The 17,812-nt window shown below is 37.6% G+C and overlaps 1 protein-coding gene across 3 annotated transcripts in view; it reads left to right on the forward strand.

Moving 5' to 3' along the window:
- SYNE1 (spectrin repeat containing nuclear envelope protein 1) overlaps positions 1-17,812 on the forward strand; it is a 373,011-nt gene that overhangs the window by 140,118 nt on the left and 215,081 nt on the right. For all 3 annotated transcript variants that reach the window (XM_087718281.1, XM_087718279.1, XM_087718280.1), the window contains exons 34-41: positions 643-741; positions 1,133-1,320; positions 1,431-1,554; positions 8,707-8,873; positions 11,313-11,466; positions 11,788-12,416; positions 14,013-14,192; positions 15,007-15,157. In XM_087718281.1, coding sequence (XP_087574407.1) covers positions 643-741; positions 1,133-1,320; positions 1,431-1,554; positions 8,707-8,873; positions 11,313-11,466; positions 11,788-12,416; positions 14,013-14,192; positions 15,007-15,157 — 1,692 coding nt within the window. The remainder of the gene's footprint in view (positions 1-642; positions 742-1,132; positions 1,321-1,430; positions 1,555-8,706; positions 8,874-11,312; positions 11,467-11,787; positions 12,417-14,012; positions 14,193-15,006; positions 15,158-17,812) is intronic.

Raw genomic sequence — 17,812 nt, forward strand, 5'->3', positions numbered from 1 at the left:
CACTGTTCCCTGTTATAGCCAAATATTTCAAATATTGACTTCTGAGTCCAGATAACTGCTGCCATTTTCCTGTATCCCATTATGTTTTTTTGTGCATAGTTGAGTCACTTAGCCTAGTGTTCAATTCCTGGACTTGGTGATGTCCCTGGTGAAGTTTTGGTCAGGTTCTTTAGAAGTGGTTTGCCATTGTTTCCTTTCTAGTGTAAGATAAAATGACTGGTCTAAGATTACCCAGATGGCTTTGTGCCTAAGGCAAAACTAGAACTCAAAGTTTCTAGACTGATGCCTTAACCATTCCGCCATGTTGACTGTCACTTTAGCATAAATTGTTATTGATTTTTTAAACAAGCCTAGTAATCCTAGTGATATCGAAGAATATTATTTTAACAACAAATCGTTCTTAACATCTCAGTATTAGGATTAACATAAGTAACAAATACCAGTTTAATTGCATGAATGGTTATTACAGAAATATCAGCAAGTAGCATTATTACTCTCACAGACCATATTGACTTTATGAGCTATTTCAACTCATAAGATATACCCTGAAGGATCCCAGTTTAATTATTTAAAATGAAAGAAAATGGCAATGTACTCTCCTCTTCTTCCTTTTCCTGTTCTTCTTTTGTTTTATTCATTCAGATTCAAGAAGATTTAAGCAGTTCTGAAGCCAAACTGATGGAGCTTGATAATTCATCCTGTTCGTTAGCAGAAACTTATAAGTCTCTACAAGACCTTACGGTAATAAAAACTTGGAACTTTTTGTTTTCAAACATTATCACTTGTTTGAGAGGATCAATAAATAAATGGACATGGTTATAGTCAGAATTTACCAAATGAAGAAATATGAGATTTTTGTGATCAACAACTAGTTTGTTGTGACACAAGTTAAAAGCTCCACTTGATAGTTGCCTTAAGCCTTTATTTTATATCCACAATATGAAATATATCACTTATAGACAATTTTTAAGTTGAAAAAATTATATTCACAAATTGAGAGATAATGTAATGTAATAAGCATGTATACTTTCTAAAATTGCTTGTATTAAACCTAGTTTGAAATTTAATGATAACTTTATTACAAAGTTGCAATGTACAAATGGATTCTGTTTTGTGGCTTTGTATAAAACAGGACCTCTCACAAGATCTGGAAAAAATAAATCAAGCATTGACTTCTTTATCATCTTGCTGTCGCAAACTTACAGACAAAGAAAAAGCAAACCAAGATATTGTCATGCTTCAGCAAAAACATGAAAATATTATGAAACAAGTGAAAGAGAGACATGACTCTTTAGAGACTCACCTTGTACAATGTCAGAGGTAAAAATTACCCTATGTCCTTTTCAGCTACAAAAGTTTTTGCAGATTTAAAAAATATTTTAGTAGCACTGAATTAACGGTATTATTTATTTATTACAATATTCCACTAGATTGGAGAAGGAATTGTCTACCTTTTTGACTTGGTTAGAGAAGTGTGAAACTGCAGTCAGACCTACAGAACAGCATGTTTCTGCTGACAAAGTTAAACTAGAAAATGAACTACAATTACTTCAAGTAAGATTTCCGGGTTGGCAACTCAAATGTTTCCCTAATTTTATAGTGGCTTCATTTTTATAAAATGACATGGAACTCTAGCAATGGAAATAACTCTCTGCTGAGTATTTTAAATTAAGCAAACCAGAACATAATGGAATAATCCATTCCTTGAAAATAACTCAATGTATTGAATTTGGTGAATAATTTAAAAGAAATAATATGCACGGCTAATGACATAAAGATATGGTCTCCTTTCATTGAATTTTTTTAAAGTTTTTTTTATTTTTTATTTTCAAAACAAACACAACACATAAAATCTTCCTTTTTTACATACTGCAGAAAGTGTATCAGTTGGTTACAAAAAACTTTTGTGCATCTCTTCCACAGTCATCAAGCACAATTTATATTAAACTCAAGTATTTTAACTCAGATATTTATACATATTACCGTCATCATACCTCCATTTTCATTTGACTATAGTTGTTTAAATGTCCATCATAAAATATACTGTTTAATACATAACCACATACTGGCATTACATTTACTATTTCGAAAATCCTCCAATAACACTAAATCCTTATGTCCTATTCTAGCTAAACATCCATAATATTTGATAACAAAGTTTTCTATCCTTCTTTCCAAATCGCTGTTTACAATTCACATCCCATTTCCATATATATATATATATATATACACACACACACACACATACACACGTTATTATCATTATCCCGCCTTTATTTGACTATATCCTGCATCATATCATTTTCCCCCTAGTAATCAACACTTAACTAAATCTAACTTAATTCTTTATTATTATTATTATTATTATTATTTTCATTTATTACACACTTGTATCACAGCGGCCAGTTGTTTCGCCGGATTTGGCATTGGTTACTAGTCGGGCCCCACCCAGGGGCCTAGGACGTCGTAACGTATTTTCGTAATATGCGTGCAGATCCAAGCAGTGCGGCTTTTTGCATTTGATGATAGTGATTTTGTCAATTTTTAACTGTTTTAAATGTAATTCCAGTGCTTTTGGAATAGCACCCAGTGTGCCAATTACCACTGGAATTACCACTGCTGGTTTGTGCCATAGTCGTTGAATTTCGATTTTTAAGTCCTGGTATCTTGCGATTTTTTCATGTTCCTTCTCGGCGACCCTGCTATCACCTGGTATTGCGATGTCTATGATTGTGACCTTATTTTTCTCAACCAGTGTGATGTCTGGTGTATTATGCGCCAGTATTTTGTCCGTTTGTATACGGAAATCCCACAAGATCTTGATCATCTGATTTTCAGTTACTTTTTCAGGCTGACGTTCCCACCAGTTTTTTGCTGTTTTGATATTATAATTTTTGCACAAATTCCAATGGATCATTTGTGCTACTGAATTGTGCCGCAGTTTATAATCAGTCTGCGCGATTTTTTTACAGGAGCTGAGTATGTGATCAACAGTTTCATCAGCTTCTTTGCAAAGTCTGCATTTGGCATCATCAGAGGATTTTTCTATTTTGGCCTTAATGGCATTTGTGCGGATAGCTTGTTCTTGCGCAGCCAGGATTAGTGACTCTGTTTCTTTCTTTAATGTACCTGTTGTTAACCATAACCAAGTTTGTTCACTGTCCACTTTATCTTTTATTTTTTCCAGAAATTGGCCATGCAGTGCTTTGTTCTGCCAACTCTCCATTCTTGATTTTATCACATTTTTTCTGTATTCTTGTTTCGTCTGTTGGGCCTTCAGTAGATTTTTGTTCTTTACTTCGATTAATAGATGTTCTTGATTTTCTTTTAAATAATCAGCCAGTGCATGTTTTTCTTCTTCAACTGTTTGCTTCACTTGTAATAATCCTCTGCCACCTGATTTTCGGGGCAGATACAGTCTATCAGTATCACCACGTGGATGTAAACTGTAGTGCATTGTCATTAGTTTCCTGGTTTTTCGGTCCAAAAGGTCCAAATCAGCTTGTGTCCAGTTAACTATACCAGCTGTGTATCTTATAACTGGTATTGCCCAGGTATTTATGGCCTTGATTGTATTTCCACCATTCAATTTAGATTTTAAAATTTTCCTAACTCTGTTGGTGTACTCTCGCCTGACAATAGTTTTTACTTCTCCATGCTTGATGTTATCCAGCTGCAAAATGCCTAAGTATTTGTAGGCTTCATTTTCTTTGCATTTAATTAATTGGCCATTGGGCATTTCAATTCCCTCACATGCAGTGATTTTGCCCCTTTTTATGGATACAGTGGCGCATTTTTCCATGCCAAACTGCATTGAAATATCGGTACTGAATACTCGGACTGTGTTTGTCAATGATTGGATTTCTATTTCTGACTTTCCATAGAGTTTCAAATCATCCATATATAGTAAATGTGAAATTTTTTCAGCTTCTTTGGCTGTTTGGTAGCCTAATTTCATTTTTTTTAAGATTACTGATAGTGGGATCATTGTGATGATGAAGAGAAGAGGTGAAAGTGAATCACCCTGGAAAATTCCTCGCTTGATATTAACCATTCCGTAGATCTCATTCCCTACTGCCAACTCAGTTCTCCATTGTTTCATCGCCTTTTCAGTAAAGGATGTAATATTTTTGCTAATGCCAGTTGTTTCTAAGCATTTTATGATCCAACTATGTGGCAGTGAGTCAAATGCCTTTTTGTAATCAATCCAGGCCATATTCAAGTTTGTTTTTCTGTTCTTACAATTTTCTAATATCATTTTATCAATTAGAAGCTGATCTTTTGTGCCCCTGCTCCTTCTTTTGTTGCCTTTTTGCTCTACTGGCAAGATGTTGTTTGTTTCCAAATAATCCATCATGTTATCTGCAATAATGCCTGTGAGTAATTTGAAGGTTGTTGGCAAGCATGTTATTGGTCTGTAGTTTTCAGGTGTTGTTCCTTTAGTTGCATCTTTCTGAATCAAGTATGTTTTTCCAGTTGTCAACCATTCATCAATTTGGCCCTTTTGTAAAATTTCATTCAGTTGCCTGGCCAATATTGCATGTAAACTGGTCAGATATTTGAGCCAGAAACCATGTAATTGGTCCTTTCCAGGTGATGTCCAATTCTTTACCTTTTTAACTCGATTTTTGACCATCTCAGTTGTTATTTCTAATACTTGCATTTGTTTGTTGCCAATGCTTTTCTCAAAGTCATGTATCCACTTTGCTTCCTTGTTGTAGTCCTTTGCATTTTCCCACAATTCTTTCCAGAATTCAACTGTGGCCTGTTTTTCTGGTTTTTCACTTTTGGTGTCACCATTTACATTAAGACTTTGATAAAACCGCCGTTGGTCTGATCGAAATTGCTGATTTTGTTTATATTGGATGATTCGTGCTTCATATCTTTCAATTTTTCTAGCTGTTGCTGTTATCTGCTGTTTTACAATCTCTACAGCTTCATTGATGTTTCTTGTATCCAATCTATATCTCCTGATTAGCCGATCTATGATTTTGTTGTTTTTATGCCGTTGCTCATGCATATTCTTTAAGTTACTAGCATCTGCCCTTAATTTTTTGATTTTTTGTTCTAAACGGATTTTCCACTTTGGCTTTGATGCTTTTTCTGTTGTGTGACTAGGTACTTTAATTTTAATGCCTAGTTCATTAGTGACTATTACAGCTGCGCTGTACATTAACTGGTTTGTTTCCAAGATGGATCCCGGTTCAATTGTTGAAAACACTGCATTAACCATTTTCATGATAGGGGCCAAAATTTTCTTAGGCACAGTTTTTAGTGATGGTAAACGTTGCCTTTCCTCATTAAGCAGAAAATGCTCCATGATCTTATCTTTCAATTCTTTTTGTTTTTGAGTTAGTTCATCAGTTGGTTCAGTGATAACTGGTTCTAGTGGTGGTGATGTTATTTCCTCCCTGAGAGCTTCTTCTGGGAGTTCTACTATAATGTCTTTAGTTGTGTCTTGAATATCAGTTATTTCCGCTTTTGATATTGTTTTTGGGGTTTTGCAATTTGCCTGAATTTCCTCATGTTCAACTTCACTAAATACTTTATTCCGTATAATAAATCGCCTTTGATCTGCTAGTCGTTGTTCACTAACATTTGAATGTGGATATTGTTGTTTCCATAATTCATACATTCTCTTTAAATATCCTCTTTTTTCTGGCTCTGAGTTGTAGTAACAGGCCATTATGGCACGGTTTTCATCTGCACTATATTTTTGTCGTTTTGTTGGCTGGTCCACTTGTAGCCCACTTGTCGACGGATGTCCAGGGACCCCAACATCCGCCGCGGCCCTTGTTAACCCGCGCGACGACCGATGCGGTATGGAATTCTTATTTGTTTTTTTCACCATATTGTATGGGTTGGCAGGTTTTTTTTTACGGGACCAGATGCCAACCTGACCCCAACCTTCCTCCTTTCTCATCCGGGCTTGGGACCGGCAACGGCGGAGTTGTTGTTGTTGTTGTTGTTGTTGTTGTTGTTATTATTATTATTATTATTATTATTATTATTATTATTATTAACCTTTATATATAATCCAAAAGGATTTCTAATCTTCCTTTCATGGTATCACTCAATATTCATATCCAGTTATTACTTATCATAACACTACACATTATATACATTATTATCATTATCAATTATTTAACTATATCTACTATCACTAAATTTCCCTAAGTTTAGCTAATTTTAAATTATACTCTTCCATCTATCAACCTGTATGTTTCCAGTAACAAAACAGTATCATATCTTCTGCCATTTTGTGCATCCTTTAATCATCTCCTTAATCAGCTTTGTATGGACACCTCTTAGCAACTCTTTGCTTATAAGATCTCTCATGTAATTTTGATGCCTTTCTTCTGTTTCCTTAATCTGCTTATCTTTGATTGTCGGTGCAGATTTAAAACTTCTTTCTGGTGTTGAAATTGTGCCATGATTTCCGGCTGACAAACACTGCTACTCTAGCTTAGAAGGTTTTAGCAGAATTAAGCATCACAATAACATTTCACCTTTCTCTGGTTAAGAATCTACTTTAAAGGGACATCTGTGTGTTTTTCTTCACTCTCTATAAACAAGCTGTGAGTCCTTGAAGTGCCAAGCCAGGCTAATCAGTTAAAAAGTATTTTGTTTCCAATACACAAACAACTAGCTTCCGAGTAGCAGCGTTACAAAATTACAATGTTACCCTTTCTTTGTTTCTTTTTGTAATCTTTTTGTATTTCAAGTTTTAAAAAAAGGTCCAATTTTTAAATGAGTTAGAAAAACACCCACAGTAATGAAAGAGGAGAGTTTTAGTCAATAGATTACGGAGAGTAGTCAAAGAAAAAAAAATAGAAGAAGGAAACCTAATCCGTTTGTTTTAAAAGGCTTGGATAAATTCCATCCGTAAAAATAGCATTTAAAAAGTAAGATAACCCACTCTAAAACCAGTCCAAATTTAATTCTGCTGCTTATTTCATCTGTTCTCCAGTTTAAATTAATTTTAAGATTTTTTATAGGCCGTCACTTTTAAAACAGTAAAAATTCCTCACCAGCTGAAAACACTTTATACTTCTGTTTTGGAGCCACCCCGACCTCATCAGCCATTTGCCTGGATTTTTTTGTCACCAGCTTGAAGAGTTTCTCTTGGATCAATCAGAGACTTTGCAATGTCCCTGTGATCAGCAAGATGTATTCTTCCTGTTCACTGTCTCTATGGGACGGTTTAGGTCCATTTGGACCACCCAGAGACAAAAGTGTCGACTGCGATCTCAGAGCATTGAGATTGCATGTTGTGTTGTCGCGACTTCGGCTCCTCCCACTCCTCCTTTCATTGAATTTTTAAACAACTTTTAATGGCCTGTAATCCCTTGCATTGGGGTGGAGTCAGGGCAACTGATTGGAGCTGAGTGATTACTGGCCAGATACCCTTCCTGTCACCAATGCAAAGTTCACAGCTGATATTTACTCATTTTGCCCAGAGAGAGAAATATCTGCCGCTACCTAGGATCGAACTAACAGCCTCCTGAGTGTGAGGGGAGAGCTCCACCTCTAGGCCACTGCACCACTCAGCCTCCTTTCATTGAATAAGACATGAAAACAAAACTTGTATTTATTGATAGCCTTGTAGCTTCTATGAAGTAAATCCAATAATTTCTTATATTTCAAGTTGAAAAGGTAATTCATTATGTCTTTTTCAGTCTTTAAACCATCATTCAGTTGCCTTTGTAAATCAGGTGAATCCATCTCAGTTGTGTTCAGAGGAATTTGTTCTTCAGTAGAAAGTTCTAGTTCTAGTAAAGAGTTAAAATGCTCAAGCACTTCAGGAGCTCATAAACCAAATGTTTCCTTTAAGGTAGCCATCTTATGCTCCGGTAATTGCCCTTCTAGGTTTTGTTTTACAATTGGCATATAAACAAGACTCCTTTCCTACAGAAGAGGCTCTTTCTATTCGCTCTTCCAAAAAGAAAATTTCCATTTAAATGTTTTAAACTCTCAATTCTAGTTCTCAGTTTTTTGCGAGGGAAGTAAAAATCAGTAAAGTTCTCTAAAATTTCTAAATATCATTACCTCAGTAATAATGAAAAACATCAAAGAGAGACAACTGTTTCAGAAGAAAGTCTCCCTTTAATGAAAGAAGAAATAGTAATACAAAAAGGACATGAGAAATGAGGAAGATCAGTTCTAGGATTCCTAAATCTGAAGCCCAAATTAAGAGATTTAAGCTTCCATGTTTTTGATAGCTTGGTTATAGTTTTTAAATGTGTAACAAGCTGCACAGCTTTCAAAATGACACAAATGCCTATTTTCCTAGCCAGCATCAGGGTATCATCTTGAGTCTTCTTGAAGATTTCTGTAAGTATTCTTATCTAAGAAAAATTCCCTGATTTCTGTCAGTCACGATTGGGAAATAAATAGTAGAATCTTTAATTGAGATATCAATCTAATAAAATTACATAATACATTTGAAATTCATATTGGACTGTCTTTTACTTTCTTTGTGTATTTTCAATATTGGTTTTCCGAAACAAATTCTGGGCAAGCTTCTATAGAATTTCAGGCAACTGCATTGAACATTGCAAAAGTACCTTCCCTGAAACCAGACGCTAAGACTCCTGCATATATTTATACTTGTTTTAGACTTTTCATTGTTCTTATTTTATAATTGTTTCTTAATTTCCATGCTCTATAAGATATTTATCTAATGCATATTTTTATGTTTCTCAGGATTTGAAAGTGGATATTGCATCTCATGATTTGCATTATACAAGCCTCTTCCAGTTGAATGAGACGCTATTTAAAGCTAGTTACAGTGAAAGTCTGAGACCAGTTAAAAAAGAATTAGAAAAAGTTGATGAAAGATGGAAAATTCTACCTGAGACCGTTAACAGGAGGTTTGTATTTATGTAATAGTGCTTAATGACCCATACATTAATATAATATAATACAAATCCACAAGTTTCATTACATGTCCATAGAAATGGGCCTACATAATCTGAACATTACAGAAGGTTTATAGAAAATACAGGAAACCAATAAATCTCTCCAGATGTGGAATCACTGCAATTTTTCTTCTTTTATTTTAGAAGAAGTTTGAACCATTTTTTCTTTTGAGAAGCAATAGTCTCCCTTCTGCAAACCACAGCCAGAGGTCTGTTTCTCTGGTTTGCTTTATAATGTTGATGTTTTTCCAAGCAATATAACAATTAGTTCTAATGTTATACTAAGTCCAAGCCTCATTATGGCTTTGCATTATGTGTAAATCTAGTTAGAATTATCCCCACAGATTTCCAAATCCAAGGGATATAGTTCTAGATGTATTTGTTTATTATTGCCTCGATGTTCTCTGAAAAAATGAATAATGAAAGTAATATTGATTATTTGCTGACTATATATTGTCTACTATGCTTTTCTTCACCTTCTTTTCCTAGTCTATGATTTAATCTTATGCTCTAGTATAAAATGAGATCATTTGGGAAGTGTGTTTGTGAGTGTGTGTGTGCGCGCGCGCGCGCGCGTGTGCAAAAATGACAGTATGTTACCACTTTCACTAAAGTTGTTCATTGTAAGAATTTTATATACATTGAAGGTTGACTTAGTCTCCTTTTGGATTTTTGTGCGTTTCTTATTTCACTATTTATAGTCATGTGAAATGTGTATAAACATATCCACGCACATTGTCACAGACATTGACATATAATATTTTTTATTACTTCTGGTTAATTAGAACTTGATTCAATGCTTATGACATGACATTAGTCGTTAAAGATCTAAAAGACTGTGTGTTTCATGTGTTTTTAGTTTTCCTGCACCACATCAATATATCTGGTTCTCTAAAAATGTTTATTTATTCAAAAGGCATTTATTTTCATTTAAATTCAGTTTATACTTGGAATTCTCAGACTAAATGTGCATTATAAAAGCAACTACAGAACCTAACCAGTGAAAATTATATCCTGTTTGTTATGATATCTCGGCTATTGTATTATGCTTGTTTTCATCTTGTTTTGTATTTTCTGATTAGATTTTTTTAGTACTTTTGGGGGGGTGGATTATTAGCTGTCCAACATCATGTATAAAAACCTTGGCCATATAAATTATTTAAATTAATGAATTAAAGAATCCCATTATTAATGAATTAAAGAATCCCATTATTAAATTTACAGATTAAAAGAAGAAGAAAGCTTGAAAGGCTGTTTAAAAATCAAGATGCACAATGAGTGATTAGCATCATTTTTTTTAACTTTCTGTTAAAAAAAATTCTGTTTCAGAAGTTTGATGTACTTTAAACAGAGCCCCTTCAGTACATCTGGGGATCTGTATAAATATGGAAGGATATGCAGAAAACATTGCCTGAGATTGATTAATAATTTGAGTAGACATACTGTATATATCAATGATGGCGAACCTTTTTGGCATCAAGTGTCCAAACCTAAATGCGCATGCACGCACACACTGGAGCATTGGAAACCTGAAGACCAGCTGGCCAGTGGTACATGCCTGTTTTTTTGCTGTTTTCAGGATGTTTTGGGGGGCATATTCAGGTTGCTTTTCTGCTGTTTTTGGGCCAAAATCAGCCTGGAGAATGGCTGGAAAACGGCCTGGAAAACAGCCTGAAAACAGGCTGTTTTGGGGGCATTTTTCAGGCTGTTCTTCAGGCCATTTTTTAGGCTGTTTTTCAGGCCATTTTCTACTGCTCTAGTACCCACAAAGACCAGCTGGCCGGTGTGCATGTGCGTGCCAGAAACCAGAAGAGCAGCTGGCAATTGCATGGGTGTCCACAAAGAGGGATCTGCATGCCACCTGTGGCATGCCTGTCATAGGTTTGCCATTATGGGTATATATGATTGTGCCATGTTTTTTAAAGCATAATCTTATCAGAGTTGTATGAATCCTCCAATTCCCTATATCAGTAGTTCTCAACCTGTGGGTCGGGACCACTTTGGGGGTCGAACAACCCTTTCACAGGGGTCGCCTAAGACCATCGGAAAACACATATTTTCGATGGTCTTAGGAACCAAGACACCAATTTTATTGTTGGGGTCATCACAACATGAGGAACTATATTAAAGGGTCACGGCATTGGGAAGGTTGAGAACCACTGCCCTATATAGATTACTATATCACATAATAATAGCCTTTTTTTTTGCATTGTTTTGTTGTTTGTTGTTACTGTTTGTTGTATTGTTGCACATATCCTCAGGAATAAAGGCAAACCTAGAATTCTGAGAAATTTCATCCTTTTCTAGTTCTGCAGTTTTAAAAGCAAAAACTATTGAAAGTTCTGGTGAAAGAGTAAATACCATACATTTACTAACCCTGGTATCTTCTAGGATAATTTTCCTGCAATCTGTGCTTGATGAACACAGACAGTATGATGAGCTTCTTCTCAGTTTTTCTGAATGGATCAAACAATTTCTTTGTAAACTGCAGCTAACATCAGAGATTGATATAACCGATCAACAGCTCGCTATATGTCAAAATAAGGTAAAATAATTCATAATGAACTAAATAACAAAGACGTTCTGGGACATCTTTAGTAGAACACAGGTTCTTCTTCTTAAGTACCCACATCCCAAAGAACCATCTCCATCCGTCATGTTATTTCTCAGAAACTGCAATGGCAGCATAAAGAGAGGTCTTTTTTTCTTCTTTGCATTCTGTCTGCTGCTCTCCACCCAAGTGAAAGATGAGCTTTGCAATTTGTCAGTTTCCAAACTGCTATTGCAATAGCAAGAGTTATACATCTCATGCCACTAAGCAAAGGCTCACACATTTTAAAAAAAATTCTTTCTCTCGGTCTTATAGGAGCATAAATTAGAAGTGGAAGGAAAAAACAAAGAGCTACAGAGTCTGAAGAGCCATGTTGAAAGGTTGTGTTCTTTCACTCAGCCAGAAGATCACAGTGTATTCCAAAATATGGTTGAAGACTGTCTCCAGTTGTACCAAGAAGCTGATCAAGTAATCAACCGCCGTCAAGATGTTCTTCCCCATCTCAAGTCCTTTTTAGAGCTTCATATCTCTGCATCACATGTACTTCACCAGTTGAGACAAAGGGTAGAAACAACGCAAAACATAGACAAGTCAAAATCAGAAATGCTGAAGAAGCAGCTAAGTGACGTTGTTCAAGATGTCAACAAACTAGAATCTACAGCATCCAGTTTAGATGTATCCCTTACTAAAGCCCACTACCATCTAAAACAAGGAAGCTCTCAGCAGAGGAGTTCCAGCAGTAACATTGCAGACAGCGTCTGCATAGAACTGGAATCCATTCAGTCTTTGCTTGGATCTAAGCAAAGTGAAGCAGAGGCCCTTAGTGCTCTGTGTTCATCCATCCTAGAGCGTAAGGAGCATCTCCTAAAACGAATTGAAGATCTTGAAGAAAGGGCTGACAAGGAAGGACTGAAAGAACCAAACCTTCAAGAAGTTCAGCAAAGGTAAACAGAAATCAGGTCCTCAGCAGCATTGGATTTAAAATACTTGTTTCAGTAAGCAAGCATCTGTTTCTTAGTCAACACTTCATTTTGTGGAGTTTCTCCCATATTTGACCCAAACTGCTGCAGCCAGAATGATTTCTATATTTGCTGTGTATTTATGCTCTTCTCTCATCCTGTAAACAATGCCAAATTTAAGTAGTAGTTGTAATCACTAGGCATCGTCAGACCAAGGGTTGAAAAAATTGTGAACAAATTTTGTTACTATTTTCAATAAAGCCTAAAAATAATAGCACACATAATAATTCTGGAATGAAGTATAGATTGGGCCACTTTTTCCTACAAATATTTTGTTTTCTCATTTGTTGGATTGGTATTGTACACTAAGTTAACAGCAGACAACTAAGAGTTGTGGATAGTTCTAACCATAATCCTTGAGATGGGTATCAAGGCTGGGTAGCAGTAATGGCTCATTATATAAAGTGCTTTTTTATTTGTTTGTTTTTATATATATAGTATTTCAAGACTGCCCAACTTACCCACAGAATGACTCTGTGCATCTTGTTTGCTCTTAAGGTATAAATCCTGATTCGGTTAATCAAAACTGAAATGACTATACCATAATGTTTTGCATGTTACAATATACATTTTGTAGAAGGCATGCATTGTGGTCAGTAAATGTTCACTATATTATATTGTTGTGCCTTCAAGACAGTACTGACACCTAGTGATTACCTGGCAAGATCCTGCAATTTTAGCAAGATTTTTAGAAGGGGTTTTTCAGCATCTTCTTCCTAGTTAAAGGCTTCTAATGTAATCCTTACATCCATTATACAGTTTAACTGCAATATTTGCTTAGACGGCTTTGTGATTACATTACTTGTGGATTGGAAACATTGAGACCCTTCCTAGTAGATGATTTATCACTCTATATGTTCCCTAGACATAAATATAATGGTAGAAGTCTAAACTCATATTTGTTATATGCCCAAATCTTGTATTATGAAAAGAAATATTGATATGCTGGGGAAATACTCTCTTTATTTACTTTTTGGCTCTAAGTGCAGTGTATAAACTCAAACCAATTACCTTAACGTAATGTAGACTGATTTTGAACTGTGGATATTAATGCATCTAACCTGATTAAAAGATTTTCCTCCATCCGCTGCTTTTTGTAACACTAGATAAAGAGATCAGGATAAATCTGACCCTTTCGTGCTATGTTAATAGGTTCTGATAAAAGAGTACCATGATATCTGAATATAGAATCTCAGGTGTTAGTGTTTATGTGTAAGAATATTATAATGTAGCTGAAGCAGAGGCTGCTAAATTATATTAAACTCTCTTTTAAATTTTCCAAAGCAAAGTTTGAAAGTGTGATGTATGATTATAGATTTTTTAATGATGGTTTTATTGGTAGAAATGCTAAAACACTTATCAATCAGGCTTCTAGAAAAATTCCATTAATATAATCACAGTTTCCTCCAGAGTTTCCTTAAAGATGCTGAAACAGATGAGCATGCTATATTTATGTTACTTTTATTTTGTAATAGTGGACACCGAAGCAAATTAAAAATATAATTAATGTTTGATTTACAGGTTAAGAATTTTTAACCAGCTGGATGATGAACTGAATTCTCACCAGCATGAATTGCAATGGCTAATGAGCAAAGCAAAGCAAATTGCTTTAAAAGATAATCATTTTGCTCCAACAATTGACAAAGCAATTAATTGTTTGGAAGCAACTTGGAATGATACAAAGAAACTAATCCAAGAAAGGTAAGTTAGTTGTATATTTATTTATGTGCCATTATGTAAAGTTTAATTCTTGGTTTTATCAGCCTATTAATCAGCCTTTAAAAATAATATATAAATCTGATGTAAAATCAGTATGCTTATATTTGGGAGCATAAACATAACTTTTGAGGCTTAATACAGTATATTGAGAGATATACTTCTAGGACAAAGAAAACAATATACTGGAAAAGCCTGAGTAGACTTCCTTCCCTGCTTTATTTTTCATCTGGGAGTAGATAATAATGCAAGCAATACTCAGATCAAGTAAGTTGCTAATTGCTTAAAGGTAAAGGTTCCCCTTGCACACATGTGCAAGTTGTTCCCGACTCTAGGGGGTGGTGCTCATCTCTGTTTCAAAGCCAAAGAGCCAGTGCTGTCCGAAGACATCTCCATGGTCATGTGACCAGCATGACTAAACACTGAAGGCGCATGGAACGCTGTTACCTTCCCACCAAGGTGGTCTTCTACATGCATTTTTACATGCTTTCGAACTGCTAGGTTGGCAGAAGCTGGGACAAGTAACGGGAGCTCACTCCATTATGTGGCCCTAGGAATACGAACCGCCGATCTGCCGACCTTGCTAATTGCTTACTGTAATATAATTGCATTACCTTAAGTCCTGCTATGTAAACGTCAGTTTTCTAATGCCATACATGGATTGTAGTAAATGTCTCATACTTGTGAAAGTATCAGAGGAATGAAGTTATAATCCAGTAAGAAATGTTACCTATCAAACCACTGTCAGCTATCAAAATATGTTCTGGTGTCAATGTCACAGTGATTCTTTCTTTTGCAGGCAGGAGCAGTGTTGCATCCTTCTTGATATTATAAGACAGTATCACAATCTGAGAAGTGCAGTTTCTAAGGCAATGGAGGTTGCCAGTGCTGTAACAGTGGCCAAAGCCGTGCTAAAAGACCAGAGAGATGTGCGAAGGGCCTTATCAAAGGTAGTTTTAAAATATCTTTGTCTTTAAAAAATGTTTGTGGGATACATATTAGTTTCTTAATCAATTCCTTAAATCTTCACTTTTGAGGACAGATTTTTAATTAAAATGAAATGTGCAGCAGAGGACAAATGTCAAGTATTCAAATCAAAATTGAGGTATGTTCACAGAAAAGAACGCTACCTCCAAAGTCAAACAAACTGGGTATTCACATGTCAAACAAACATGTTGGTGAATGAAAATCAACTTGACTGTCTTATCCCCTGGTATAAAACACAGCAAACAACTCCCACAGCAACAGAGGTGGTATTCAGCAAGTTCTGACTAGTTGTGGAGAACCGGTAGTGGAAATTTTGAATAGTTGGGAGAACTGGTAAATACCACCTCTGACTGACCTCGCCCCATCTATTCTGTGCCTCCCAAATCCCAGCTGATTGGGAAGAAATGGGGATTTTGCAGTAATCTTACCCTGGAGTGGGGAGGGAACGGAGATTTTACAGTATCCTTCCCCTTCCATGCCCACCAAGCCACGCCACATCCACCAAGCCACCGACACAGAACCAGTAGTAAAAAAAATTGAATCCCACCACTGCATAGCAAGGAACTCCCCTGGTTATTTAGGCCTTTTTTAAGCTTCTTTGACTTCAAGTTCTCTTAGTGCCTCTGCTTTTCACATCCTACAATGCAGGGGTGGGTTCCTGCTGGTTCTAACTGGTTCAGTAGAAGAGGCTCCACAAAACTACGGTGTCGTTTAGAACCAGTTCCAGCACCTGCCCTGGCCACCTCGCTCCTTCCCCCCACCCGTCTGGTTGCTGCTCGCTCGCTCCCCCTGCCTGACCACATCACGCTTGCCCCGCCCGCCACTCACTGATTGGCTGGCTCACCAATCACCCCGCCTGCCTCTAAGAGCCCTATCTAAACCCACTTACCTTTTTTCCTGCTTGGCTCTCTATTGCTGAGGAGGTAAGTAAGCTGAAACTAAGCGCAGGGCAGTGGGGTGGCAGCCCAGCTGGAGCTGCCTTCTGCAGCCCTGCACAATAAGTGAGTCTAGTGTCCTTTTGTGGCCTTACAAGGGTCATAGCGCAGGGCTGCAGGGCCGCCAGCAAGCACGAGCATGGGGGTGGGGATGGTGGTGGGAGCTTACACGGTGCAGTTGGCATCTTTGGCAAGTTCAGGGACCTTGCACGCCTTTGCGAGGTCCCCGGATTTGCCTAAAATGCCTGGCTGCCTGTAAGCACTGGCGCGGGGATGGGGACAGCGGTGGGAGCTTACCTCCTAGGCGCCAGCCATGCCATGCAAACTACCGCCCGTCGCCCCGTGCTCAGCAAAGCAAGTCTGGGGAGGGGAGGTCTGGCTGCCAGCAAAGGATTTCCGCTGAGGCAACCCAGGCAGGCGAAAGAGCAAGCGAGCGATGGAGGATCAGCCTGATCCTCCTGATCCAGCAGCTGCGGCGGCATCATCAAGACAAAGTGGGAGTGAAGGGAGATGAAGGGGCCTCGGTGCCCGGCCTGATCCTCCATTGTACGCTCGCTCTTTTGCCTGCCCGGGCCGTGTCAGCACCGCTCTGGCTACCTCCGTCCATCCATGCCCGGCAGCTGCAGTGACATCATCAAGATGAAGAGTGAGAGGAGGAATTCTGGGAGTTGAAGTCCACAAGTCTTAAAGCTGTCAAGTTTGAACACCCCTGGGGGTTTTTCTCTAAAGGGTTAGAGGTGCAAGGGTCTTGTAACTTGACAGCTTTAAGACTTGCACACTTCAGTGCCAGAGTTCCTGAGCCAACATGACTGGAGGAGGAATTCTGGGAGTTGAAGTCCACAGTGTTAAAGCTGTCAAGTTTGAACACTCCTGGTTTTTTTTTTCTAAAGGGTTAGTGGGGCAAGGGTCTTGTAACTTGACAGCTTTAAGACTTGTATGCTTCAAATGCCAGAGTTTTGAGCCAACATTTTGGTTGCTAAGCAAGAGCGTTGTTAAGTGAGTTTCATCACATTTTATAAGTTAGCCACACCCACCCAGTAATATGACTGCCAAGCTACTCCCACTCAGTCACATTCCCACCTGGTCACATGCCTGGCAAGCCACTCCCACAAAGCAGGCCACACCTACAGAAGAGGTTCTAAAAAAATTTGAAACCCACCACTGCTACAATGCTCCAGGCTTATAGCCAGTTCTGTATGATGCCATACTCAGTGGTTATTGAAAGTTACAATGGTAGTTACAGGCCAACATTAACAATAATTCTTGAGCAGTGAGTGAGTGAGCTAAGATGGACTTGGAATTTTATGGCTTGTTCTAAATATGTAGTGCCTCTGCAGTATGCAGGGGTGATTTTATTTTTTCCAATAAAGCAGTGATGGGTTGCAGGCGGTACGTCCCTGTACGGTTGTACCAGAAGCTGTCCGGAGCACTGAGTACCATTCTGGTACAGTGCTCTGGAGGGCCCACCCGCCCACCCGCGCTCCTTACCTGTCTTTAAACTCTTCGGCTTACGCATACGGTGCGTAGAGCGCCTGCCCAATGCTTTACCAAGCAGCTGGAGCGTTGCGGAGGCTTGCGGAGGCATTACTGGATGGTAAGACGCATGTGCATGCTGCGTGTGTGTGCGCGCATGCCACACACATTCATGTGGGGGACTCCAGCCCTACCACTGCAATAAAGGAT

Source organism: Thamnophis sirtalis, unplaced genomic scaffold, assembly GCF_051295495.1.
Source record: "Thamnophis sirtalis isolate CommonGarterSnake01/CBP01778 unplaced genomic scaffold, rThaSir2_p1.2 scaffold_6, whole genome shotgun sequence".
NCBI lineage: Eukaryota > Metazoa > Chordata > Lepidosauria > Squamata > Natricidae > Thamnophis > Thamnophis sirtalis.